The sequence below is a fragment of the Rhamphochromis longiceps genome, linkage group LG7, assembly GCF_057381845.1.
Source record: "Rhamphochromis longiceps isolate RC_006_pf linkage group LG7, R_longiceps_female_GT1.1, whole genome shotgun sequence".
Lineage (NCBI taxonomy): Eukaryota > Metazoa > Chordata > Actinopteri > Cichliformes > Cichlidae > Rhamphochromis > Rhamphochromis longiceps.
The window spans coordinates 33496671-33524224 of NC_140563.1; the positions used below are offsets into that span (position 1 = coordinate 33496671).

At 38.4% G+C, this 27554-nt stretch overlaps 1 protein-coding gene across 2 annotated transcripts in view; it reads right to left on the reverse strand.

The window, feature by feature from the left end:
• The window catches only part of rab27b (RAB27B, member RAS oncogene family), a 78657-nt gene that overhangs the window by 14600 nt on the left and 36503 nt on the right, over window positions 1-27554 (reverse strand). Inside the window, exons 1-2 of one of the 2 annotated variants that reach the window (XM_085413419.1) lie at window positions 17065-17375; window positions 499-670 (exon numbers count right to left, since the gene is read on the reverse strand). In XM_085413419.1, the coding sequence (XP_085269545.1) occupies window positions 499-651 (153 nt within the window). In that variant the 5' untranslated portion in view covers window positions 652-670; window positions 17065-17375. Of the gene's footprint in view, window positions 1-498; window positions 671-17064; window positions 17376-27554 lie in introns of those variants that run through there. The other variant, XM_085413420.1, reaches the window with a different exon arrangement.

The window sequence follows — 27554 nt, forward strand, 5'->3', positions numbered from 1 at the left end:
AAAGAGGACATGTCCCCAAACTTGGGCTCAATCTTTGGAAACTAACAAGCACAAGTAAGCCCCCACTCTGAGAGCTAAATGCTTTCTTTGGAAAGCCTTCATTTATAAATACCACAGCAATTATGTTAGACGCTAACTAGTTAACGACCATCTTTTCACGGGTAATTTATTCCGGGTCATTTATTCCCGGCTGAATCTGACCCAAGTTTGTTTTCCTTGCATAAGTTAAAATAACATGACTGTAGAGTGACTCAGCTCAGCAGCCACTGTGGGAGAAAAGCAGCAGAAAACCTGGGCTTGATCTGACCCGCTGTTTGTGCTTTGATAACTAAAAGCTCTGGACAAATCAAACTGTAACTATGGTAACCAAAGTGGCTGCTAACTTGAGATGAAGATGAATTAAATGTTGTGTAAAACTACACAATCAAAAAGAAACTTCTACAAGCTACACACAGGGCGCACATTTGTTCGTAGGAATAATAAAAGGTAAGAACTCACCACTCTCTTTTCCCTGAAGTCGATGCCGACTGTGGTGATGAACTTGGGGTTGAACTTGTTGTCTGTATATCTGTACAGGAACGTGGTCTTCCCCACGCCGGAGTCCCCCAGGGCAAGGAGCTTTATAAGGAAGTCATAATCCCCATCAGTCATAGTGATGACCGCAATAAACCTGCAGAAAACAGAGTCACACAATCACGCACAGACCCACACACCAAATCCCAAGGTTTCAGCTTCCATGGGTATTCAGTTTGTCTGTGATAAAAACCAAGCCAGAAAAAAGGAAATAAGCGAGAAACAAGGAAGCCAACAAATAAGCTGAGGAACAGAACAAGGAGATGGCAACACAACCACACACACACATGCAAACACCAACTGTCATGTTGAATTATGGTGGTGGGGATCATGGGACTGTCCAGACCAGAATATGGCTTTCTGGGAAAATAGTAACTGTGTGAGAACATAGCTAAGTGGGAAAATATTTAAGAAAAGAAGAAATGGTGTAAGAGTGCAAAAAAAGAAAAAGGAAAAAAAAAGGCAAGCACACACTTTATATATTTTACAGACTATTTTCATTTTATGCAGTTTTAGCTAAAAAACAGTCAATGAGTTTGCTGTCAATTAAACGGGAGTTAAGCATGTCAAAACCAGTGGCACCACAATACAAACCCTTGTAAGAAACCTTTTGGCGTCGCATTTACATAATTTAGATAAGGATTTTGAAGATGCTGCTGACAGGCAGGAGGCAGATGACAAAGAAAAAATCATGGACATATAGTAAAGGACGACATGCAGAGAGTTGGTGTGACAGAGGATGCTGCTGCCATAGTGACATGGATGCAGATGGTCGAGTGTGGCAAACCCTAAAGGAACCAGGCAAAAGAAGACAATAACAACCATCTTTTAACATACAGGCTTAATTTTAAGGAGGGACATAATTAACCTTTTCTAAACCAAACCAGTCACAAAGACCAAGTAAAACAAAGTATTGTTCACTTACCCAAAATGGTAAGTGAACAAAACTCTATATTGGACAAGCTTTGACCAGTGTTGGCGTCACAAATAAATAAAAACACTACAATTGTTATTTTTTAATGAGTTTTTTAAAGAATTTAATGCACTATGCAATACTTATTTATCCCCTGGTGAAAGTAATTAGTCACACCATTCGTTATTTGGCTTTTTTATTACTTCATAACATTACCTCACATGCATCGTCACATGATTATCAGTAGACAATATAAACCTGAGTGCTTGAAAAGAAGGTGAAGAGACTTCTTTTTGGTTCATAAAGAGGTTTTCATCACCCCTCCAGTTCTAAAAACCTGCAGAGGACACTACAGTGTTCAACTCTGTTGCAATTCAGCTCTTTTTATAACTTCACATTTCTTCGAGGCTGTCTGACCAACAACAGCACAGAGAGCCCACAGACTGACTGTACCTCATATTTGTCTCGTATTTTTTGCAGTGCCTCCATTAACAACAACAGTAAAAGTAGAAAAATGCAGAAACTGGAGTGGTTAGAAACAATTGCTGTGACGGTGCAGGCTCTGGCTGCTTGTTTGGGTTTGACAGACCAATTGCTTATTGAACCTTCACTGTCTATGCAGATGTTTGCAAATAGCCAATGTCATACTGGCAGCAGTGATTAGTTTGTCCTTTAGTTTGCACCCATCACACTTTTGTCTTTTAGTAACATAAAAATGAAAGTAATGTCAAAATCTACACTAATTAAATGCCTGGCCAATTCACCACTACATGGCTTCCTGGAGGATAATACTGTACTTTAGCCACAGCAGTCAAGCTTTTAGATCGGCTGTTGGCACGGTGACTGCTATTGTTACCTCACTTGAATCAAGGCTTCTGAAGCTTTAGCCATAACATGTTAAATGAGTTGCTTTCTGTGGATTTTGATGTTTTGTTTTTTTAAACCAATTGTTGTTGGTTTCAAATTATGTTCCCAGGACATTGATAAGGGCATCCCTCAAGGATTGATATCCGACCAACTACTTTGTACAGTGAACATAAATATTTATTTTCCAAGTGGACTGTAATGTTTTTTTTTTTTGTTTTGTTTTTATCTGCTCAAAAGCCACTTTGAAGCCCCACCATAAACCAGGAACTTCAATATTTCCAAAGTTCCAGTTTGGTCTGGTCATCCAGCATCATAAACACTTGTGAATTTAGCTTGCATAACAAAAATGTCCTACAAAAAACAAAAAAATAAATAAAAATTTAACAATCCTATACCAAAGGTCTTCATCTATTTCATATTATTACGACTACCTGTGAATACTGAACACTCTATAAATGTGTTTTTCATGTGAAATTCCTAATTGTGTAAATCATTCAGGTACATAGTGTATTGTAGTCTAGTGTCTGTCTGCCTCATGGCTAAATGTGGCATATTTAGAGAGAAGATCATAAGACTAAGATTTAGTCAGCTGAGAAGAAGCATGGGAAAAATTCTGCTTTATTATAGTGAGGGCAGTGATTTGCCAGGAGGTCAAATCTCCTCACAATAACCTCACTGTACCTCAGAGAGACAGTACAATGAGAATCAAGAGTAACATATTTATAACAGACTAAAGATGGTACACTGCCACTTAACCTGGATAGTGGATTTAATAAGCATCCACTTCCTTCTTTAACCTAATCACAGTTAGTGCTTCCCAAAAAGTTGATTCTGTTCATCTGGATTTAGCGTTTTCAGTGAGTATGGATCGAGGCAGTTAGCCATTTCCAGCCAGTTACAATAAAAAGGTGGGGGTGTAAATCTTTGTAAAGCTGTACAATATTTCTTTACATTTAACATTCATTCAAATGCATTTTATATTCCTTCTCATACAGTGGTGATGAGAGAAGTTCATTGATATGTCAATAGCTGAAAACTCAGCTATTGACACTTCTTAGGTCTGCCCCAGGACCACCTCCTGGTAGGACAAGACCAACGGCAGTGCCCAGGAAGGGGTCCTGGGTAGATCCCTGAACCACCCTAAACCTTCAAATCAATATAGAGGAATAGCAGCTCTCCTCCAACTCCCTCCTCACCTCATCTCCAAGACTCCACACATCCCTCAGAAGCAGCTCATTTTCACTGGCTGTGTCCACAATTTCTAACTGTCAGCCTGTATCCAGAACTTATGACTGAGGATGAGGGTAGGAACTTGACTCAGCTTTCTTTACTAAAACAGATCTGTATCTCACATCACTGGAGAAATCACACCAATCCATCTGTAAATCTCCCACTCCATTTGCTTTTTTATTATTGATGTACAATTTACTTTTTGTTTTTGTATTTTCAGTTAGGTGAAACTAATTCGATGAAATTGCTCTGTTCACCAAAGAACAGAAATATATATACCAACAACAAGAGATACTGGTTTCCTACTGTTCACATTCTGGCACTGGAGAACATTCCATCTTCATAACAAGCAAAACCATAAACAAAAACAAAACAAAAAAGAAAATCACAAAGAATAGAAATGGCTATAAAGAGAGGAGAAATGGGAGCTTCTGCAAAGAGAAGAGATGACATGTGTTTGTATGAGGACACGTCGTCAGTGTTACTATCAAAAGGTCCATCAGGAAGTAGTGCTTTGCTCCTCCCCCTCTGTTATCGTTCATATCTTACTGATAACAGACTGCTTTCATTCTGACTCTGATGCACAAACACACGCAGCTGCATAAACTAAGAGCTCTTTAGTTTGTGGTTACGGGTATTCTTAAGACCACATTAACATATACTCTATGCTGAATATTTTAAGCTCCTAACATGAAGCACTGCTCCATACCGTTCCTAATGTAACAGCATACTTTTTGCATTTATAATTATCAGAAGACATCCTCCATGTTGTTTAAACGGTGAGAAATGAAACTTTATCAATCTGAAGCTAAAGAGTCTTGCTTCATAACTTTATCTTTACGACATGTGAGCTGCCTTTAGAGCACTGAGGAGGAACACATCAGAACACTGACTTCCTGTTCTGGAATAAACAGCCAGCATTTCTGACAATCTGATAAATGTATGAAGAAAAGTCACACTGACTGATTTTCTTTTCTAACTTTCTTTCCTGAATAACTCCAGCCAGGCAAACAAGTCAAAATCTGCAGAGCTAAATGTTTCCTTATCATCATGGAACAAACTTTACCAGCATCCTGTGCCATGTGACTTATATGTTGATTTGGATGTATAAAAACAGCAAACCAAATGTTTTGAATATTTATTTTTCCAAATATTGAGAAATCTTGAGAATATTGAGTTTCTCATTAACTGTAGGAACATCGTGCATTTACTGAGCTTTAAAACATGCTTTTGAACAGGGGATTTTCTTAACCTTTAAAAAGACATTCAAGAAATTAGTTGTAGGTGGTTTCAGATACAGGGTCATATAGTAGGTGGTGCAACCACTGCGTTCTGCACTGCCTCCATCACGGCAACGGTAACTTTTACCAAGTACACTATGTGCTAAACATAACCCGTGGATACCCTTGCATATAAGATTGCATATCACACCAGATTCACTTTGAAAGGCAACACCAATCACATAGACAATACTGAAGAGCATTCCCATAGAGATGGGCTCAGTAATCAAATCTTACATAGTAGTAATGATTAAATGCATTATTTATCCTCTTGGCTCCCCATCACTGTAATTAAGTATGTAATAGATTCACAATGTGGCCTAACAAAGTATCATATCCATCTATTGTCACAATGCTGCTTATACATTCAGGGGAATCTACACTTGTACAGTGAGACATAAATCCTTCTGGCAGACCCGGGGTGTAATTTTCACCATTCACTGCTGTGGTGCTCTTAACACTCGCTGACTTATTACACTGTACATTTAATGTGAAGGACAGAAAAAGAAGGTGGTGAAGTCTAGACTGTGCATAATACAACAGAATGTATTAAAACAACATTTGGAGGTGAGATTTCAAACCTGCCGACCTTAATAAGGTAGCATCACTGCATAAAAACATGTAAATCTCCCATAAACGACATAATGTAAGACAAAGGCTCTGCTTTGCTCTTTGGCCTACTTGCATAAAATCCTGTGTGTTCTTTTGATCAGGTCTTGAGCCTGTAGCAGTATGTACATATTCAGTTTGGTGGAGTTAGCCTGAGTTTTCTGTGGAACAGCTCCAACATTACCATTTATAATCACTTATTAAGTTAAATGTATACCTCTTTATCCTTACAATGCATTGCAATGCCTTATAAGCATTCCCTGAGTCTTGTAAATTAAGATTACTTTACCCATCATGAGCCATAGAGGTTTCAGGTCACAGTAAAGCAAATTTCAGCTAAATTTTCACCGCAAATCTTTCTGACAATTCATTTCAGTACAAGTCAGAAAACAAGTATATTCTTAATTGCAGGCAGTGAGTCCTTTGGAGGTCCTGGATGAGATTACCAAATAGCTTATTGGAACCACACTTCACATCATTCCAGTGTTTCCAACACATAGGTGGATAGGCAGTCCAGATACACTGAGCATTTTATTTATTTATTTATTTATTTTTTAATCTGTCCTAGACAACATAATCTATTTACCACTGGAAAGTTATCTCACTCTTATTTTGAAAGTTGCCGCTAACCAACATGCTCCAGTCTTTCCTGTCTCAGGCTTCCCTTCACACATGCTAGTCAAGCTCTTGTTGTATGCAGTCTACGTCACTCAGCCTGGATTTGACAGACAAATCAACCCTGATCGATGTCACACAAACTGTAATGTTTTGGAGTTTACATGGCGGCGATTTAGGTCTTGTAGGCCTGTTTGATGATGGCAAAAATCATAGTCCGAGAGAGATAATCATTTAACATGATTACAGGCAGAATTTAGAAAAAGAAATTTACTGAACTCTTAAAAAGAAAAAAAAAAAAAAGATGAAACTCGTGTTTTAAATTATGGGGCATTTCCTTGAACTTTAATTAGAATTCATGAATAAAATAATTAAATATGTCCCACTAAATTAAGTTTTAGAGAGGGGCACAAACAAAATAAAGGGATCTATAATAATAATAATAATAATAAGGATAAATATATAATGGAATTTGGGAGGTAAGGGAACCCTTAATAATTATTTGTTTTGTGATTTCCAGAAAACTGGCCCCATTTTGTAGTGATTAACACATGTGCTGGTTCAATTCTAGCCGGGGACACAAATTCCTTTTGGGGGTGTGTCAGAAAGTGTAAAACTCTGCCAAATCAAACATGCGGTGCTTCCCACTGTGGTCACCCCTTGTGACAAGGGAGCAGCCGAAAGCAGAATTATCAAGGCCTGTGATCAGTTAAACTGTGCAACTCCAACATTCACTGCTTTCTGTGGATTTAGCCAAACTCAATAAGATAAGAAGAAGCTTTTAGCTTCTTTCCAGCCTTCATGCACGTTTAAAGCTAGGCTAAATGTTAGGATTCCTTCAGTGACTCTAATCAGCATCAACACCTCACAATTAAATTGACCTGTTGGCTTGATGCAACCTAACATTGACCACGAACTGGCCTTTGTTACTGCAAAATTATTTGCTACTTTTTACCCATGTAGCCAATTTACTACTGTGTCTGCCATCTGTCTCGTCTTGTTCGTAATTCCTGTTTAATAATTAAAACCATTACCATGATTATAAATTACCCGAACATGTTGATAAGATGTGAAAGAGGTAAAGAGGAGGAGATCCAATGCTATTTTTCCAAGAAAAAGTATGCTTATTAATCCAGGTTTAACAGATTCGTATAGAAATGTAGACAGAAACATCAGCCTGTACTTTATGTCGAACACTAAAACTCATTATCTGCAGATGGGGGGGAAGAAAAAAAAAAAAAAGCGTTTCATCTTTGGGGTTCATTAGATCTTTATACATAATGCAACCTTGAGCCTAATTAATTTCAAATTAAATCAATAAATAATTCATTTCAGTTTAATACATTTTCAACCAAACCCAAGTTGGATTTCCAAATTAGATTTACTCTCTCAGGACCAGATGGCTCTGAGCAAAACATCCGATTTTTGTGTCGAGTTTAGAGCTACCTAGCAGCATGTGAGTGTTCACAGTTTACATGACGAGATGAAAAGCAGTGAAACAAAAACAAAGCAAAAAAAAAAAAATCATCAGTTAAAGGTTCTAGCAAAATGTATCACAATACATTTTTTAGATCCAACAACACTGGTTTTTACAGAGACACATCCCAACAAAAGGATGTGTAAAAATTTCCATTGTACTACTAAAAAGCAGCAGGACACTGATGACGGCCTATCCTGGGTTAATTATTTATCCACATTCACTGGGTTCATCTGTATCTCCTCGCTGCAGTTTAACCTTTACAACTAAACTTTAAGCATTAAAAATAGCAAGCCTCTGGAGAAGTATTTGTAGCTTATTAGCTATGTAAGGTTCATGTAACCTCGCCCTCTGATTAAATGCTTCGTAGAACAGACAGAGGCAGAAGTATAAATATCTCTTCCTCTTAGGAGCTCGGAAGGAAACACGTCTGGACTTCTTTAAGTTTCCTTGAAGACGTTTCACCTCTCATCCAAGAAGCTTCTTCAGTTCTAAGAGCAACTGGTGGAAAGCCCCAGATTATAAGACCCTAGGAGTGTCCCTAAGAGGGTCCTGGACCACTTATTGATCGTCAACCTAATCACACGAGCCAAGGTATGAAAACGGGTGTAGGTCACAATCAGCAATGGTTTCGGGTGAACTCATTGTGAACCCTACCCCCACCCTATTATGTGATTTACTGAGGTCAAAAGGCCCAGGATGTGAGTGGGCGTTAAGGCATCTGGGAAGGGATTATAGATTGCTGGCAATTGGTGTCATAGGCCACCACCTCTGTTTAAAGATGGTCGTTCACAGTGGACATAGATGGCTTCTTTCACTACTCTTTTGAACCATCTGTCCTCTCTGTCCAAAATGTGAACATTGGTGTCCTCGAAAGAGTGTCCTTTGTCCTTTAGATGCAGATAGACATCAGAGTCTTGTCCTGTCGAGGTGGCTCTCTGATAAACCTGCTACTGAAGAAGTTTGAGAGGCTTCTTCATCATATGCCTAATCATAAGCTGAGCTCAACATAGATTATAGTAAATACTAGTTGCCCAAATAAGCATTAACATGATCAGATAGGGAAAAAAAAGCCCTACAGAAAACACCCACTAGGATAGGCATTTTGAATTTTAATGTCAGACATTTAAATTTCACAATTTAAACTCCCAAATGGTAACATCATGTTTACCAGTTGCACAGGAGGTCAATCTAAATATGGAGTCAATCGAAATTTGTTATAGTAACTGAGCTAAAAAAAAAAAAAAAAAAAAAAACAAAAACTTGAAATATGACATCTTTATTCATTATGAGGTTGCCAGTTTTTAAATCTTTAATCTGTAATACCAAAGTAATACAGTGCTTGTTTCTTTAGAAACAATCGGGCAAATTTAGTCTTGTTTACTTTAATTGCATCTGTGCCCATTAGTAGCATTGTTATGTGCAATTTGTTCATTACATTAACCACTGAGAACAGCCATGAGCAACTACTGTATTAAAAAAATAAAAATCTATATATTTTATGTATTTTAATGTCCAGTTTGCATTAGAAACCATACTGACTGCATGGTGACCGCAGGAGAAAACTCATTTAGCTCGTTTAACGTAACTATTAAGTACACCCATAAAATGTTTCCTGTGAATCCTTTATGCAATTTAAAGCAACCTGAATCAAATAAAACCAAAGCAACAAAAAAAAAATAAAAAAATAAAAAATAAAAAAAAGAAACAAACAAAAGGAGACACCACAGAAGCAAAATGAAAGTAAAACAGAAAGTGTTGCTTTAAAAGCCAAGTACAACAGCTGAGAATTGGCTTACTTACGCCAGCTGTCCGTACTTGACAGAGAAACAATAATAAAGACACTCACTGTGAAAACAAAGCATTAACATTGGTGGAAAGAAAGTCATGTATTTTACTTTTGTCCTCTCAAGCTAATGTACCAATGTTTGTTTCTCAGTAAGCCTTTATTATTAGAAGCAGCAGACATTTGTCAGAGACCTTTGCATTTGACTGTTGTGGCCTCCAAATCACTTTAACCAGATCTGACTAATTTGTTTCCCATCTCTGCTGTGGACTCTGTTGAAAACCCGTGCTGTCATTAGCAATCTATTCTGTGGAGCCAAGCGATCAATAACCGCTAACATGGGTGAAGATTGACCCTTGATTATTCAATTTGCTCAGGCGTCCTCCTGGTTTATGTCTTGCATTGTTCCAAACCTTTCAGCAAATCAGACCCACTTAGCAAAACAGTGAGGCACATCTGGCACGGTGGAGCAGAAAGATCAAAAGCATCAATGTAGCCAAGAGGTCTAAATTATGTCTACAGGAGTGAACTGCACAAACAACATTGGGAGAAGTGCATATAACGATAATACTGATTTTAACAGTACCACTAGTTTAACCAATAATGCTCAGAGATATGGTACTCGTCAGTTCTTATCTTTTAAGAGAATAAAAAAAACAAATTAAGAGTCAAGTAGACCTACATTACACCTTCCTTAATCTTTAATCCTAATGCTAACCTTATGGAATTAGAATATCTTATTTTATTTTGTTCTTCAACATCCCTACCAACAAGAAGAAACTTTCTGAATATTTTTGTATGCCTGTTGATCAGAAAGTCCTAACTTTCTCCATAACACTCAAATCCCTAATGATAACTTAGGCTTCATGGTGCGTTCATGAATAAACTGGAAGTTGGAATTTCAGAGTTACCATCCCCAATTTAAATCTACAACACCCCTTCAGCTTGAAAACTTAGAGCAGCCCCAGCAACTTTGAGTTATTAATCCAAGATGGCGGTACTGAATGTAAACAGTAGTAAAACTAAACTTAGTTTGATGTGCCACTTTTGTGCATTTTATGACTCACTAAATAAGCCGTATGCAGAGCACTAATCAGGCTCTATACATGAATGTGGTTTTTTTAAAGTTTCACCACAGCTCTTGGAGGAAGAAAGAGAGCAAAGGAGAATGCAAACTCTGGGCAATTGCAATAATCTGTTAGTAACCAGCTCAGCCACAAGTGGCTTTTTGTTGGAGCACCCTCTTTGTGACCAATTTTCAACTTCCATTAACTAACTTAGTGGCGGGCTAACAGGTTACAGCAAAAATAACTTTCACCAGACTACAATGCAATCATTTAGGTGTCAGCAATACAAGGACATGGTTAATCCCCACCAAGATTATAATGCACTTTAAATAATAATATTCATGTATTGTGTATTTCACACTACCCATCTGTTTTTGTATTTAGCTACACAGACATAGCATCCCGTGGCTTCTACCCTATGCCTGTCACATGTCCTCTTGTGTCTCTGTTTGCATACAGAGTTGCTGTACTTAACTTAATAATATGTCATTAATGTCCTCTATGTCCCACTGAGGCCTTTGTTGGCAACATATTGACAGCAGTGGCAGTAGGTGGGTTTCAGAATCAGAGAAGTGCTTTACAAATTCATTTCAGTTTAAGAAAGGAAAATAAACCCCTCAGGGAACAAAAAATAAACTCAACAGTTATTGAGATAATTAAATCTGAACCACAGCAGCATATCAGCGTATAACTGGAGGAATAAAGTTCCACTTTGAATTCTGAAATTGCAGATGAGATAAAAACCTCTAAAAAGCCAATAATATGGCCAATCTCCTATTTGAATATCCACACATAAGGACTAGTGATCAGACAGATTGTGTTTATAGTAACGCAGTAAAAACCTGTGACATTTTCATCAACATCAATATGTTTGGCTGTACTCAGCTTGTAATACACAACAGTACACCCAATTCATGAAAGCATTTCCACCTGCTCACAGTCTGGCACATCCTTGCAGCCACATATCTTTGCAGTAATGATGGATAAACTTCAAAACAGAAAATTCAAAGGAGGAGAAGACTGAGGAGAATTTGACAAGGAATTATTTGCAAGCGCAGTGAAAAACAACCCCACAGCAATGAGCGACTAACAAGTCACACTATAACAAGAGAGTCTGTCAAGAAACCAGCAATCATCAAATTCCATTTGCAGAGCTCTTCGTGCCCTGCCGTGATAGAAAGAAATTCTATTACATCCAGCCACATGAAACCTGATCAAATACAAATCAGACCAGAATGCTGGAATTTAGACTAATGTGCAGAGACACAATTGAACATTGTGGTCTCATGACTCTAATAGTTGTGATGTGTTTAACTTGGTTATGTCCAACAGCTCTAGACTTGTAAACAGAATACCGCTGAGACTGCTGTGTATGGAGCTTTACACAAAGCATATTTGTTAAATAGGGAGAATCTGCTGTTTTTCCAGCATATTTGAGTGTTGCAACCATTGTATGATGAATGCTTACTAACCAAATGGTAAATGGTAAATGGCCTGTATTTCTGTATTCGCTTTACACGTCCAGTCATCCACCCATTCACACATTGGTGAGGGGAAGCTACATTGTAGCCACAGCCACCCTGGCGAGCACTGACAGAGGCGAGGCTGCCGGACACTGGCGCCACCGGACCCTCTGACCACCACCAGTAGGCAACGCCCAAGGACACAACGACCGAGACTGTCCAAGCCGGGGCTCGAACTGGCAACCTTCCGATTACAAGGCGAACTCCCAACTCTTGAGCCATGATCGAGCTAAAAACGCACATGTCGCTTTAATTTACTACTTACCACTATGTCATACATTGTCATTGGCAATAAACTTTTCTAGACATTACGCAGCCAGACTGCAACCCAAATGTTTACTCAGTCAAATTAAACATTAACCTGACAACAGTTACACAAAAGCAGCTCTCATTCCATCAGTTGCTACTTACAGCGTCTGGTCATAGTGAGCAGAGTAAAATCATCAGCTTCACTTTCAAACTCATCTCTCTCTTCACCACAACAGACCAGTTCCCTCGCGCATGAAGTAGCACCTGAGATACCAGAACTCCTGCTCTTGGCGACTCCTGACCAACCCAGCGGTGGCATGCCACACATTCTGACCACCAACCATGTCCTCACACTTGGAGATGCTAATTCTCATCCAAGCTGAGACACTCTGCTATACCCCCACCCCAGTGTAAGCTGCAGGTCATTGCTCAGTGGAGGCAACAGAACCATATCATCTGCAAAAAACAGAGATCCCAAGATCACCAAATCCTACACGTCACACCCCTTTGCTGCACCTACAAATTCTGTCCATAACAATTATAAAGAGAATCAGTGACAAATGGCACCCACAGCTGGTGGGTGAATCCAACACCCACCGAGAATCCAACGGGATTTATCCCCAGCAATGCTCTCACTACAGCTTTACAGCAGCCAACTTGCCTACACCAACAGACCTGATATGATACTGTTAGCATAACTAGCCTAAAACATTAATCACAGTATGGGTATAAATATTAATGTTAATTGTAGCACCAATGAGAGCAAGTGATCAATGACAGCAAAGGGTAACAATGTTATTTACAGTAAATGTTGTATTCAACAAATTAATGATTGCAACACTGTAATTTATGCAGGCAATGACCCTGAACTGGGACTGACAATGGCATAACAACATAGGTCTGTGCTCTCTGAGTTGTGGCTAACTAAGAACAGTACATTTCCAAGCCGTCCTGATACATTAACCATCAAGGATCTGGAACTCGCAGAGCTAAAACACTAGATAAACTTGAATGCTACAAAATCCAATCCCTGAGGAGCCCCACCATCCTCCAATCTACTTCACTCAGCTTTGAAACAATCAGACACTGGTCCATTTTTCTCTGTATAACTAACTGTGTTTGACTTCTTTATCATTTTCCTTAAAACTCTGGCCTCCTTCATTGCTTATTGAGTTGACAGTCACGTGATTAGTCAGCTGATTGGATGTGTGGTTCTGCCATAAGCGAGAGTAGCAAAGGAGAGTAACAAAAAAAAAAAAAAAAGCACACAGCATCATTATCAGATGGAGTGTCTGCCCCACACTCCAGGGTCCTAAAGCCAAGTGATTTGGTAATTACACAGCATTTATTAGCTCATCTTACATTTCACTAAGTAACTACTTTTCACATTTAAATGTTCTAACATCATATTTATGCAAAGCAATAGCGGGTAGAACAAGCAAATACTGTTTGTTTTTTTTTAAATATAGGGAAAGTGCAGTAAATAGCAGACAATACCTGAACTCTGCAGATCTAATCAGCATACACTGTCTGCAAAATCCTATTAACACTTTAATTCAATCAAGATCTTCTGGTCTGTAGGTCCTCAATCTAATTTAGGTACTTTGTGACCTTTTCTTGTTCTATTTGCTTAAATTTAAGTGTCATTTTTTCTCATGATGAATATGATGAAATAAGGAAAAGTATCTTCTATAAGCTTATTGTGCAAGTTTTGTTTTTAAGCCTGATTGATGATTTTACAAGCCTTAAGCAAGTAATTATACAGACAACATACAAAAACATAAAACTGCCTTTTAAAGGTTAACAGTTGACTATTTAAAAAAAGATAACAAATTAACTATTATTAAATGTTATTAAGTCAATATTTTGATTTCTTTTCAACTGTGTTTCTCACATGAGAATACAAAATAAAAGACAAATTCATATTCATGTTTACTTCCAAAGTGTCAGTAAAGCCCGGAAAGTAAAGCTATAAAAGCAACAAAAATTTTTCTGATGTGGTTTTCTTTCAGTTCCTCAAGGTTCGGTGGAGAGCAATGTTTTAATAATGACTAAAAGAGTTCAAGGTTTCATGGGCCTTTTTATGTTTTTTTTAAAAACTGCTTCTTTCTTTTCACAGAAACCAGAGTCAAATATTGACTTTAGTATCGCCTCCAATATAAATCACAAAAGAGGAAATGCCTGTCACATACGAGTAGGAGGAAGCAGCATTTATTACCAACATTTTCAGTCACATCAAGTGAACTCTGCAAATTATTACAACATATTGCAGGCTTCAAATGACACCATTCCCCCCTCTGCAGTCAAACCAGTTCTGAGATAATACTGTTTAAACACAGCAAATGTGCTTTAGTCCTACACAGTGGAAGAGGCTTTTTGTCACACACATATACACACTTTACACAAATCATCAAAAAAAATAATAATTCAGTGACACCAACATGTGGGTTCTGGATGGTAATTAAATACATCAAAGACACCTAACCTTCCCTGCGAACAATTCCTGTCAAAAATATTCAATGTTTATTATTATTATTATTATTATTATTATTTTAACAGCAAATTAATTTCTCGTGATATCAGTTAAATACAAATTTACTTAAGGATACAGCTGCTCTTTTTTTTAAATACTGTATATTTATATAAGGGGGGGGGGGGGGGGGGGGGGAACAAAACCAGCCATCTGCCCATCTCTTGACACTCCAAAAGCCTCGCTCTCATACCTAATCCCACGGCTTCCTACTGAAATGAAGGTGAAGAATACAAATGTAAGCCTCAAGAATTTATTTTTTTTTTCCCTCCCACTGAAAACAGTGGTTGGAGACAGCAGCCTTAACAAAATGATTTTTATTGTGACCACATGCAATCAACTTGCAATTTTTTTCCTTTGAAATAGAAGATCGGGGCCAGTTTGCAACCATTGACAGTCAGATGCCGTCTTCAAAGAAAAGCTTTGGTGCATCAAGACGGTGAAAAAAAAAACCAACCAAGCAAACAAACAGCAATAAGACAAAATCATTCTGCCATCTCATCTCCATACAGAAATTCAAATAACTACCTACATTCAGAGTCCAGCCAAAACTGTATATATTTAAAACAGAAATTCTTCCGTAAATTGTGACATACAGTAGTTGCTGCATGAAGTCAACTCAACTGCAAATTGGCATTGGTGCTCTGGAACCTTTTATATAGGAATATAACCAGAATACAACCAGCTGGCGGCCAGCTGAGTCGAGTGCACTACTGTAAAGAGTCTTGTCACACACGAGTTGCAAACCTTTGCGAATCTGTCATTGTGGTTACAGTCGGTCTGAGCTGGACTGCAACTGTTTAAAGACAGAATCACTCCCAACAAGTGACCTGTGCAATTGACCAGAGGTTAAGGGTATTTGCACACAGCCTTGGGGAAACAAACTGGTTGTCCCAGCTGCTTTCAATTGGTCACTGAATGTAAAAATTGCCTAGCAGCCATTGAGTTTTCCTAGGTGTAAAAGAGATGTCACCCAGTTTTAACCTGGTGGTGACTGAATCATAACCACCGAGTGAACGGGAAAGCGCAAAAGGAAGTAAAAATAAAGTACAAAAGCAGGACAAAAATCACAAGCTTCCATGGACAACCTCAATAAAAACGCTGATAAACATACGACTATTTTCTGTTGATGACCAATATCGCCACATCTTCCAAAGGGCACCTTGAATATCCTGGCAATGCAATATCCTGCAATGCTACTGCATTTCCTGAGAAAAAAGGCAGTATGTTTCTGGATATAAAATTTAAGGTTTGCACAGGTATCATAATTGGTATTATTGTAATTACAAATAATTTGTAATTTAAAAAAAAAAAAAAATGTCTACAGTTGAGAAGTTTGTAAAAGCACATCAACATAATTAAGCCGGAAGATCCTCTCAAACACATTCTAAAATAATGACAAAGGACTGTTTAACAAAGAGATTCATATCAGAATCTTATACACTGTTTTAGCCTGTTGATTAAAGACCTTATGTTATACACTAAATGCATAAATTGAAGATTTGGAAACTAAAAACTTAGCAGAGGATTGGAATTCAGCCTGTACTAAAGCTCATACCCAGATAAGTGTATATAATTGGTCAATACTGGTGAACATATGTAACTCTAGCAAATTCACTATACATACATACTGAATCCACAGATGACTGAGGAAGACTGGGTCAGTATTTATGGCATTAAGATTAAAACATTTGTGAAGCTGTCAGAATGACTTTTGAGGAAATGTTACACACTGGATAGGCAAATGATCTCAAACCTTCCACTAAGAAATTACATATACAGAGAAAAAAGAAAAATCATTTGAAAAAGTCTAAAAGCCCCTTAACTTCTGGAGCTTACCACAAGTCAATAAGCAGGATCAGTTTGTTCTCATACTAGCTCTTTTATTTTCTTTATGCTTTTTGATCTTTTTCTTTCACAATTAACTTAAAGTTCTCCAAAAAAAAAAAAAAAAGTTATAAATAACAGACAAGTGGGAGTCAAACTGGTGGTTTTTTCTGATATAGACACTGAAGTCAGTCTTTAATGAACCAGCCTAATACTTGCCTTCAGAGCATCACCACTGTCATGAGACTGAGAATGTGAGAAAATTCAGAGCCCGGATAATGAGCAGCCTGGATGATGCAGCCGAGCGCAACAACATGCTAACACAATTCAACTTGTAGAAAAGGGTGTGATCGCATTCCACAGATGCAGCGACTACATTTCCTTGTTCAAAACTGACTTTTTTAAAAATACATTTTTCCTTTCTGCACACAAACCCTGCAGCCTATCACATGCCCACAAAAAGCCAGACAGCTGCTCCAAAATGTTGCCAAACTTCTGTGAAAGTCACAACTGCTTACCTCTCAGCAGCTCCTCAGCTGATTCAATGGTGTAAGATCCTGAGGGGAGATACAAGGAGTTCAGAGCAGCTGAACAGCAGCCCTGCATTTACAACCACTGGCTGGCTGGCTGGCTGGCTGGCTGGCTAGGAGGCTGGATCACTGGATGACCTGGTGAATGACTGCAATACAGCTGCAGGCAGCAGAGCAGAAAGCCACTCCCTTCACTAAGCAGCTGACTGGCTGCAGGGACATAGGGAGTAGTTTATTGGTTCCGTCTTAATGTGTTTAGTGTTAAATTGCAGACCAGATTTCTGCTTCTGTAACTGATGGACCAACTAACTAAACCACCTGACAGAGAGACCAACCGAATGAATGACTTACAGAAACTGACAAAAATCTCCCAACTGTAAATGTAAGCCTGATCAACTGACTGGTTTCCTGCTGAGAATCTGGTGCAGTTTTTGAACTTTCCCTTGTTTTTCTTGCTACTTTCTGTGCCTCAGACTCTCCCAGTTTCTCTGTGTAATGAGAGGGTGGGGCTAAATAAGATAGCTCAGGAGACAGACGGAAACACACACACACACACACCTTATCAGATTAAGTCTATTTTATTTAAGCAGTCTGAATCGAAACAACTGCAATCCCTGGGCACTTTCCATTGTAAAATAAACGACTGCATGTATCGTTATTATGGAAAAGAACAAGAGCAGAGCAGCCTCAGGTCAGGGAAACCCTGGTGTGTGTGTGTGTGTGTGTGTGTGTGTGTGTGTGTGTGTGTGTGTGTGTGTGTGTGTGTGTGGGGGGGGGGGGGGGGGGGGGGGGTTACTGTGGCAAAGCAGGAAGCAGGTAAAAATACATACAAACTATACTGGAATGGAGGAAATGGATTCTTTATTTTCTCTCACCAAACACCTGAATGAAACAACATTCTCCACTTTGCATGAGAGACAGCAGCTTCTGAATAGATGTGGACTTCCTCATTTCTCTGAGTCCCAGTCACACAGGCTTAGGGATCTCTCAGCAACCATGAGAGAAGCAGATGGAAAACGCATACAGAAACATTGGATACAACCTGGTCTTACACTGTGCATTCTTTTTCCTATCTAACATTAGGAACACAACCAATGCATCACAGTAGCTTCCTCCATTTCCTCCTTGTAATTGTGAACACTTACATTTTAACATGACAAACTAATTCTATTAATATCAAGCTATAAATGTTGGTCTGAACCTTTTCTGGCATTCCACTGACCTCAGAAGCTGGACATCAGAGCTTGGCTGCTTTCTAAAAAAGGATAAAAGGATTTGTTTTCTCTAAGCAAGATGGTCATTCATCCATCCCCAGCGATACAATGCAATGACTTTTTTGGGTGCTGCATGTCCATGGATAAAGCCTTGTCATTTCTTTGTGTGCACCTTATTTTATGACTCAAAGAAAAAAAAAAAAAAAAAAAAAAAAAAAAAGCTCTCAAAATAAACAAGGATTATTTTTGAACTGTTAATCAAGCACAACTGACCCACTTTAATTTTACTGCCATCACAAACATTACCAAAAAAAAACCAAAAAAAAACCCCCCCAAAAAAACCCCCTGTACACTAACAGATGCAGAAAATTATAAAAGATCCGTGGACCAGGGCACAAAAACCCTTCTGCTTAACAACCTTTTGGTTTCCAGTTTCATTCACATTTTACCCTTCATCATCCAAATGTTCATATAGAAAAACAGACCATCAAGAAAAGAAACAGAACTATAAGAGACATGTTTTTCTAAATTTTCATTAAAAATAAAATGAATGAAATACAATTCAGTCAATAACAGCATCACAACTGTAAGAAAGAAATTAACAGCAGGATCTTCAGCCGAATCCACTGAAGCTTTGATGTATAGAAAGTGTGGATAACTGAGTAACCTTCTTAAAATTCCCTTTTTAGAATAAAAACAGCAATATGCTGTCATTTGTACCTTCTCTGCACCTGATGACAAACTTTAAACATTTTTGACCAAAGAGACTGAGCGATAAAGGCTGAACAGAGAAAATGTGATCTTCTTGGCTCTGAGCTGGTCTAGTGTTTTCTTGTGTCCAGACCCTGAGGAGTCATGCAGCTCATGTTGGCGACCTTTAGGCGACATTAAAGGCCAGCTACCCACAACACTGACAGTTACCATGACAAAACAAGATCTATCATAGACTCTGGGAGGGAACACAGAGCGTGGGACAGTGCTGTGTTGCATTAAACCATTTCCTAACTCTGGTTTTAATGTTCCACTTGTTATACAGGGTGGCCCATTTAATAGATACACCGTAATAACATGGGAATGGTTGGTGATATTAAAGTCCTGTTTGTGGCACATTAGCATATGTGAGGGGGCAAACTCCTCAAGATGGGTGGTGACCATGGTGGCCATTTAGAAGTCGGCCATCTTGGATACAACTTTTGTTTTTTTCAATAGGAAGAGGGCCATGTGACACATCAAACTTATTGGTAATGTCACAAGAAAAACAATGGTGTGCTTGGTTTTAACGGAACTTTATTCTTTCATGAGTTATTTACAAGTTTCTCTTTGTTCACAGCCATTGACACGTCGAAGAGGTTAACACGTGAGGAGCGGATCGAAACTGTGTTGATATCTGGTGAACGCAGTAACCGGGTCATTGCAGCAGATTTCAGTGCAAGACACCCTACGAGACCACCCATCTCCCATGCTACAGTTAGCAAACTGCTCGCTAAGTTTCGTGAAACTGGTTCAGTGTTGGATTTGCCAAAATGTGGACGCAAGAAAACTGTCACTAATGAAGAAACATCAGTGGCTGTCCTAGCTTCATTCAGCAAGAGCCCACAGCGTAGCACTCGCCGCATGCCACTGGAGAGTGGCATTAGTCGAACATCCCTTCGGCAGATATTAGCTACTCACAAATGGCACCCTTACAAACTCCAGCTACTGCAGCATCTCAACGAGGATGACCCAGATCGGCGCACAGAATTTGCAGAATAGGCAAAACAAAAATTGGAACAGGACCCTCAGTTCACGCAGAAGATTTTGTTCAGTGATGAGGCAAACTTTTATGTGAATGGTGAAGTTAACAAACAAAACCACCGCTATTGGTCCGACACTAACCCACATTGGATGGATCCCTCCAAGACTGTTGGAACAACAAAAGTGATGGTTTGGTGTGGTTTATGGGGTACAACGATAGTGGGTCCATTCTTCATCAATGGAAACCTCAAGGCCACTGGATATTTGAAATTGCTACATGATGATGTGTTTCCCTCTTTGTGCACTGAAGCTGGCTCGTTCCCCTAAGTTTTTCCAGCAAGATGGTGCACCACCACATTATGGGTGCCAGGTCCGAGTATTCCTAGATGAACAGTTTCCTGGAAAGTGGATTGGTCGTCGTGGGCCAGTTGAATGGCCCCCAAGGTCTCCCGATCTGACCCCCTTAGACTTTTATCTTTGGGGTCATCTGAAGGCAATTGTCTATGGTGTGAAGATACGAGATGTGCAGTACCTGAAACTACGGATACTGGATGCCTGTGCTGGCATTTCTCCTGCGGTGTTGCTATCAGTGTGTGAAGAGTGGGAGAAGAGGGTTGCATTGACAATCCAACACAATGGGCAGCACATTGAACACATTTTATAAGTGGTCAGACACTTGTAAATAACTCATGAAAGAATAAAGTTACGTTGAAACCAAGAACACCATTGGTTTTCTTGTGACATTACCAATAAGTTTGATGTGTCACATGGCCCTCTTCCTATTGAAAAAACAAAAGTTGTATCCAAGATGGCCGACTTCTAAATGGCCACCATGGTCACCAGGCCCCAACCTTTTTTGCGCCATGGACTGGTTTAATGTCAGACAACATTTTCATGGACCGGCCTTTAAGGTGTTGTGGATAAATACAACAAAATAAAACAATACAGCCAAGACAAAAATTGTGGGATTTTTCTAAATATAATAATAAACACTAATTCACTGTGTAATTATGTAACTTTATTAGCACTGAAATGCACCAACAACATTGAGAGTAACATCCTCCTCTCTGCCCCTTAATGCTCTCTGGTCGCTATGGTAACGTGTAAATATTTTTTTCAAAATAAGACACACAACTACAACACCGGAAAAGACCCAGGGAAACCAAGTTAACGATATTTAACTATTGGTTAGACCGCTGGTCTAACCAATAAAATACACACACACACACCAAAAAAAAAAAAAAAAAAAAAAGGACAAACAACAACCCTATTGCCATACACAAACATTCAGGGGTGTTCAGAAGGGATGCTCATTTGCAAATATGGCACAATATTCGTTTTACATCTATTGTTCAACTAAGCCTAGAATACATGATGGTTATTCAGCATCAAAATATTTGCTGGGCATTTACACACTTTTGGTTTGCAGGCTGACTCATCTTTGTCTCATCTGCCCACAATACTTCAAGAAACTTCTTTTTTTTTGACAAATTACACCAAGGACAGTCTACTGTTATTGTGAAATTCTGTGCTTCACTTTCATAGTAAACTAATTCATCTCCACAACAACTGAGCAGACTCCATCTACAGAGGAAGGCCATGACTTCTGGCAAAAAGCTTCAGAGACCCAGTAAGCATCTACAGCGATGGAGATGCTGTACCGCTGTGTTTTGATAAAAACAGAGCTTAGTGTGAAGCATTTCCAGCATCTTCTATTCTAAACTGTCAGTAGTGACTAAAAGAGGGTTGCACATACAAGATGCTACATATCTCAGAATGCTTTAGTGTCTCCCTGGAAGTCCAAGGAGAGGGGGTTCCACACATCTCTGTGTGCCCCATGAAAATGGTGAAAATGATGCACAGATGAATGCATGGATGGATTTTGTATTATTTAATATAAAAGGTAGATGCTGCCTCCCCCTCCCCTCCAACTGGCAGAACAATGGCCTTATTATCAATAGCCTGCTTTGCATAAAAGCAGTTTTTTTTCATATTTCATGCTGATATGAGTGCTGTATGAACAGTGACTAACAATTACATTACAAGGCACTCAAAAAGTAGTCTCACTCATATTGGAAGTCAATATGGCAGAAGTAGCGGGGGTGACATCACTTTATGTCATGTATAGTTCAGCCTTTTTATTCTTCTCCACATGATTTGTTTAATAAGAAAATGCACTGAAGCCGGACTGACACATAAAAGGCCACTGCACCAAACAATAGAGCCACTGAGACAAACTCTCACATCACTGAATCAGACTACTGGAGCACCAGTTTTACTTAATTCTGATTCTAAAGCTCAGAGTTCGATATATTGGTTGAGAGATGCAGAGTCTTTTTAACAGAGCATAATGTGGCAAGAAGATCCTGGGTTTGAATCCAAACTGGGCTAGGGGCTTCTATCCTCTATGAGCCTGTGTGGGTTCTCTACAGATACCCCAGCTTCTTCCCAGGCAATTGGTTATTCTAATTTGGTTGTACGTGTGAATGCGAGTATGGCGGTTTGCCTGTCCCTATGCGTTAGATTGGCGTCAAAGTATAGCCATCTATAGCCAAATATAGCAGTTGTGGTCAGTGCGTTTTACTGGATTTTTAGATCTTTACAATTGAATGTTGTTAGAAATAATGTTCAAAAAGAGACTAATAGAAAAATACTGTAGCATACTATAAATATGTAGAGCAGCTTTTTGTTTATATTTAATGTATAAAATGGATTAATGCCTACAGTATTAAAGAAAAATGCATTTATCAAGAATGATAAATTACTTTACAGAATGCCCTGTGCTACAACAGCTGTTTCTTACAGGTTATGTATACAGCATGTTTTTAAGAATATTGACTCATGGATCAATGTCAGAATTTAACTTTAGCCAAAAACAGCAACAAACGCTCTTACAGAGGATTTTAAAAATTAATTGGATTGTTCCAGATTTAATCTGTGGTATTAAATTCTGTCTACAGACACGATGGGGAAAGATTTCCAATAAACCCATATCCTTCTGCTAAATGTGAAAAGGTCAAACCAGGGAACCAGGTCAAAACCAATCTGCTAAGACTTTGACATGAAGCATAAAAAGGCTTCGAGGACAGCAATTCCCACAATTCCCAGTGGACCAGAAAGTAGCTCTTAAAAATTAATTGTCAATGTACTGGATGGCTCTCAGTGGTACGGAATAATGACACACAGCTTTCACCGAGATGGAAATGGGTTCACAGTACGCATCAAAGCTCACAGAAAAGGCGCACAAACAGCTAGCATCGGTTTAACAGGGTCCACTGGTCACAGAGCAGTAATTACTACTATCAATTCTGACAACAGAACGGTGAGGATACTGTGAGTCTGTGTGCATGTGTGTAACTATATTCCATAAACGTCTGGCACAGAACAGACACAAATTGCCGCTGTCTCAAATATTACTGCAACCTACAGCAGAAACCGTTCCCCAGGTCTTCATCTGTCCAATCGAATCTACCTCAAACATCTCTTTGGTGCAGCAGACCCTCTTTATGTCACCAACCAAAACCAAAGTTTGACTCTGCCCTCACATTTTAATGAGGAAATATAAAATATGCTCGTCCAACAGCAGGTTTTTAGTTTTGTTTTTTTTTTTTTAAAGGATTTTGAGCCCGTTTGTAGAAACAGCATGTGTAGAGCCTCTGGGTGGGGAGCTTCCCTGTAAAACAGATGACTGAAAACTCGGATGGTGTTGCTAGGAGACATGATGTCAACCTAGAACATGTCATAGGTCTACACTACAATAATGAAACAAGAAAAGCCACCCCTCTCCAAGTTCCACCTATGTGATTAGTTGCATATGTTTATGATTTAAGGAAATTTTCTCATTATATGACAGCAAGGCTTAAAGGAACATTTTTACCAGTGCACAAATGTCCCAATTTAATTTTCATGACATGGACATAAAGGTAAAAAGAACTCACAATATCAATAATTACTGAAAATGTGACATAAAAATATATTTTACATTAATGTAAAATTTTAACAAGGTGAATATTAAAAAAAAAAATAGCTGTATGAGCTAATATCTGATATCTAGCTAGTTAAAGATGTTACACCACAAATAATATAGGATTGTCATATAAACTATTAAGTCAACTTTATTAATAAAAAAAAATGCATATATCCATTTATTAATATTAACAAGGCTTTTAGTGACAAACATTTAAGAAGGTCATCTTTACTATGGAACCAGCTTCCAGTTTGGATTCGGGAGACAGACACTATCTCTACTTTTAAGATTAGGCTTAAAACTTTCCTTTTTGTTAAAGCATATAGTTAGGGCTGGACCAGGTGACCAGGACCAGTTCTGCTGCAATAGGTGTAGGCTGCTGGGGGATTCCCATGATGCACTGAGTATTTCCTTTTCAGTCACCTTTCTCACTCACTATGTGTTAATAGACCCCTCTGCATTGAATCACACTTGTTATTAATCTCCGTCTCTCTTCCACAGCATGTCTGTTATCCTGTCTTCCTTCTCTCACCCCAACTGGTCGCAGCAGATGGCCACCTCACCATGAGACTGCTTCTGCTGGAGGTTTTTTCCATTTAAAAGGGTTTTTTTTATTTTTTATTTCCCACTGTTGCAAGGGTGCTTATTCATAGGTCGTCGTATGATTGTTGGGTTTTTCTCTGTATGTATTATTGTAGAATCTACTTTACAATATAAAGCACCTTGAGGCGACTGTTGTTGTGATTTGGCAATGTATAAATAAAATTGAATTGAATTGAATTGAATATTACTATACTGAAATCTCTGTTGACCAACTGGTAAGTAGATGGAAAGGGGAAAACAATGGGTCAGTCATGCAGTCTCTATTATAGTCACATTAAAACACTGCAGGGATGTCCTCTCCTATTTAAAGATGTGAACCCAGGAACAGACACTCAACAAAACACAACAACCAAGTCATTATTACAAACTGAACCAATCTGACAGCTTGCGGGCAAAGGGTGACCTGTTAAAAACACAAATTTTGCCCTCTTGCTAAAAAAACAGAAAACAAAAAAAACAAAATGGCAAAGTTAGTAGTGTAACCTGTTAGTAGTACAACTTATTGGATATGTGTAGACACTTTGGCAAGACATTTTGGTATTACATGAAATTAACTGTGTGCCACTATGTGTTATTTTTCAACATGGAGAGTGATATGCTCTTGGGGTTCTGCCATGCTAGCGGGTTGGTTCTAGGTAGGACAATGTTGGTTTGCAAGTTCTCTCTACTTTAAGTCAGACTAACAGCCCTTTGAATGATTGCAATCTTACATGAGATGTTTTACATGAGACCAATATGCCAAGTCTAAACACAACACTTTCTCCCGAACCATGCACAACAGGCATTATTTGTTTAGACACGCTGGTAGAACTCACACGGTTGTTTTGCCAGCACAAAGGACACCATTGTAACGTGACTGCTAAACATCTTGACGTAATGTCAGGCTCTTGCAGAGTCAGCAGAAATAGCAATCACTAATGTAACGAGAATACCTTGCTCGTTCTTACATTAATGCTGCAGTGAACTGCCAATAAATTAATGGAAAGGTTTAGTTTAACGGTTTTCTGTGATGATAACATCAGCAATCAATGGTCCATTTACACTTTTTTATCAATTCAAACTCTTCATATTAACAGTGTTTTGCAGAGTTTCATTCCAAAACAAGACAAAAGCCATTTTGATGGATCCAAAGGTTCCCTAGTTAAATAGATAATACACGTGCACACTGAGAATTCAATAAAAAGACCAGATATCTAAATCATTAAATATTCTGCATATGCCAGTCATAATCCTGACAAAACTATTTAAGGTTTATCAAAGTTTTTAATGAAAAAAAAAAACAAAAAAAAAAACAAAACTATAAATACGAAAATAAAGTTTGTGTTAAAGAAAGATGAATGGAAAAATAAACTATTTTAATTGTATGCTTTTTAGATGTGACATTTTATTAATCTGTGTGACTCTAGCTCAGAATATAAGAAGCAGCTAACAGTCAGTCATGTTATTTGGTAATTTTATCAAACTGAGATGGCAGCACATGTACATCACAAGGCTTAGAGTCTGACCAGATGTGGTTGTTGAATTTAATCTAATCTAAAATAATCCAATGTTACAAATGTCAAACTATAGGCTCCCATTGATTGGGCATAGTCTCTGTAAATGGGCTGTAGATGATCAGGGCAAATATAGATTTGATTTCAGGTGAACTGATTTTTAAAGGGAACAAAAACAAGTGATGCGTAATGTTATTATGCTAACCTTTATTTCACTTAAATTCACCACAAATTCTTAATCATTAATGGCATGAGATTGATAATAATAGCAAATAGCATCATATTGGGTGCAAACCTTTTTTGGCTTTGAGGGTGGAGCTGGAGAGAAAAAGCTTGAGAAGCGCGGTGTCAGCCACTGTTTGACATCACAACAAACTGGAAACTGACTGTATACAACAGATGTCTTTTTCTGGATGTCAAAGTTGAAGGCAGAGCAAATTTGTCTTAAACCTTCATTCCTTCTAATGGCCAGCAGGTGGAAACTCATCTGAAGTCAGGTAGTAAAAGTCTGACTTTAATACCTCAATAACACCTTGCTGATGATTTTTAGGTCAAAATAGCTAAAGTATTATTTTCTAGTCATCTAGTGGTTATCCTAAAATCATGATAAACCATCTCAAGTTTATGAGGCAAGAGGGCACTGACAGGTGTCTGAGTTTTCCGATTTATACTCCGCAGTGTCTCCACAGACTAAAGCAGGGATTTTAATGAGCCACTCACACCAGCAAATTTTCTTCCCACATTCTCCCACTGTTTGAATGGCATGCTCCCCCGAGTAGGCTTTGAGGTTGTAGAGGGGCTATTTAACAGACTTCTTACCCGTCACTTCAAACATGATTTGATTTTAGGAGAACGAGCACTGCTTCTGGTTGTGAAAAGTTGTGTCAGTGTGTAAGTGCCTTAAAACTTAAAGTTAAAGAGAAGTCAGATTCTATAGAAGTGTATAAGAAAATTAGCCTAATACTCACTCCATCGATTAACTCTACGAATACTTTGCTGGTAAGTTTGTCTCAAATGCTAGTCTTACATCTTATTAAATACAGCATGAGCTCCTTTTGTAAATTATGGTTCCATTGAGAGTGAAACAGACAAGACAGCAGTTTTGATTATTGGCAGGGTTACCTTGTAAATGACTGTCACTCAGTTTCTCAGTCCAATCAATCCTTTGACTTGTCAGGTTTACAACGACCAAAATACTCAATTCAAAAGGTCCAGAAGGAAACATTCACAAACCAGCGTGAAACATCAGTTTGTAAACCCATCTTCTTTTCTATATGTTTGCTTTTTTACATATTTATTAAGCAGCAACCACAAGTCACTAGAGAAAAATGAGTATTCTGTGACTGGTTGCAGGAGGTTGCTTGCTGTCAAGTAGGTGATCTTGGTTACAAAAATTTGCGCAATGCAAACCAGAAACAGTTTGTGTCTTAGCACTGAAACCAAAGAATTTTAAAACATTACTTTAAA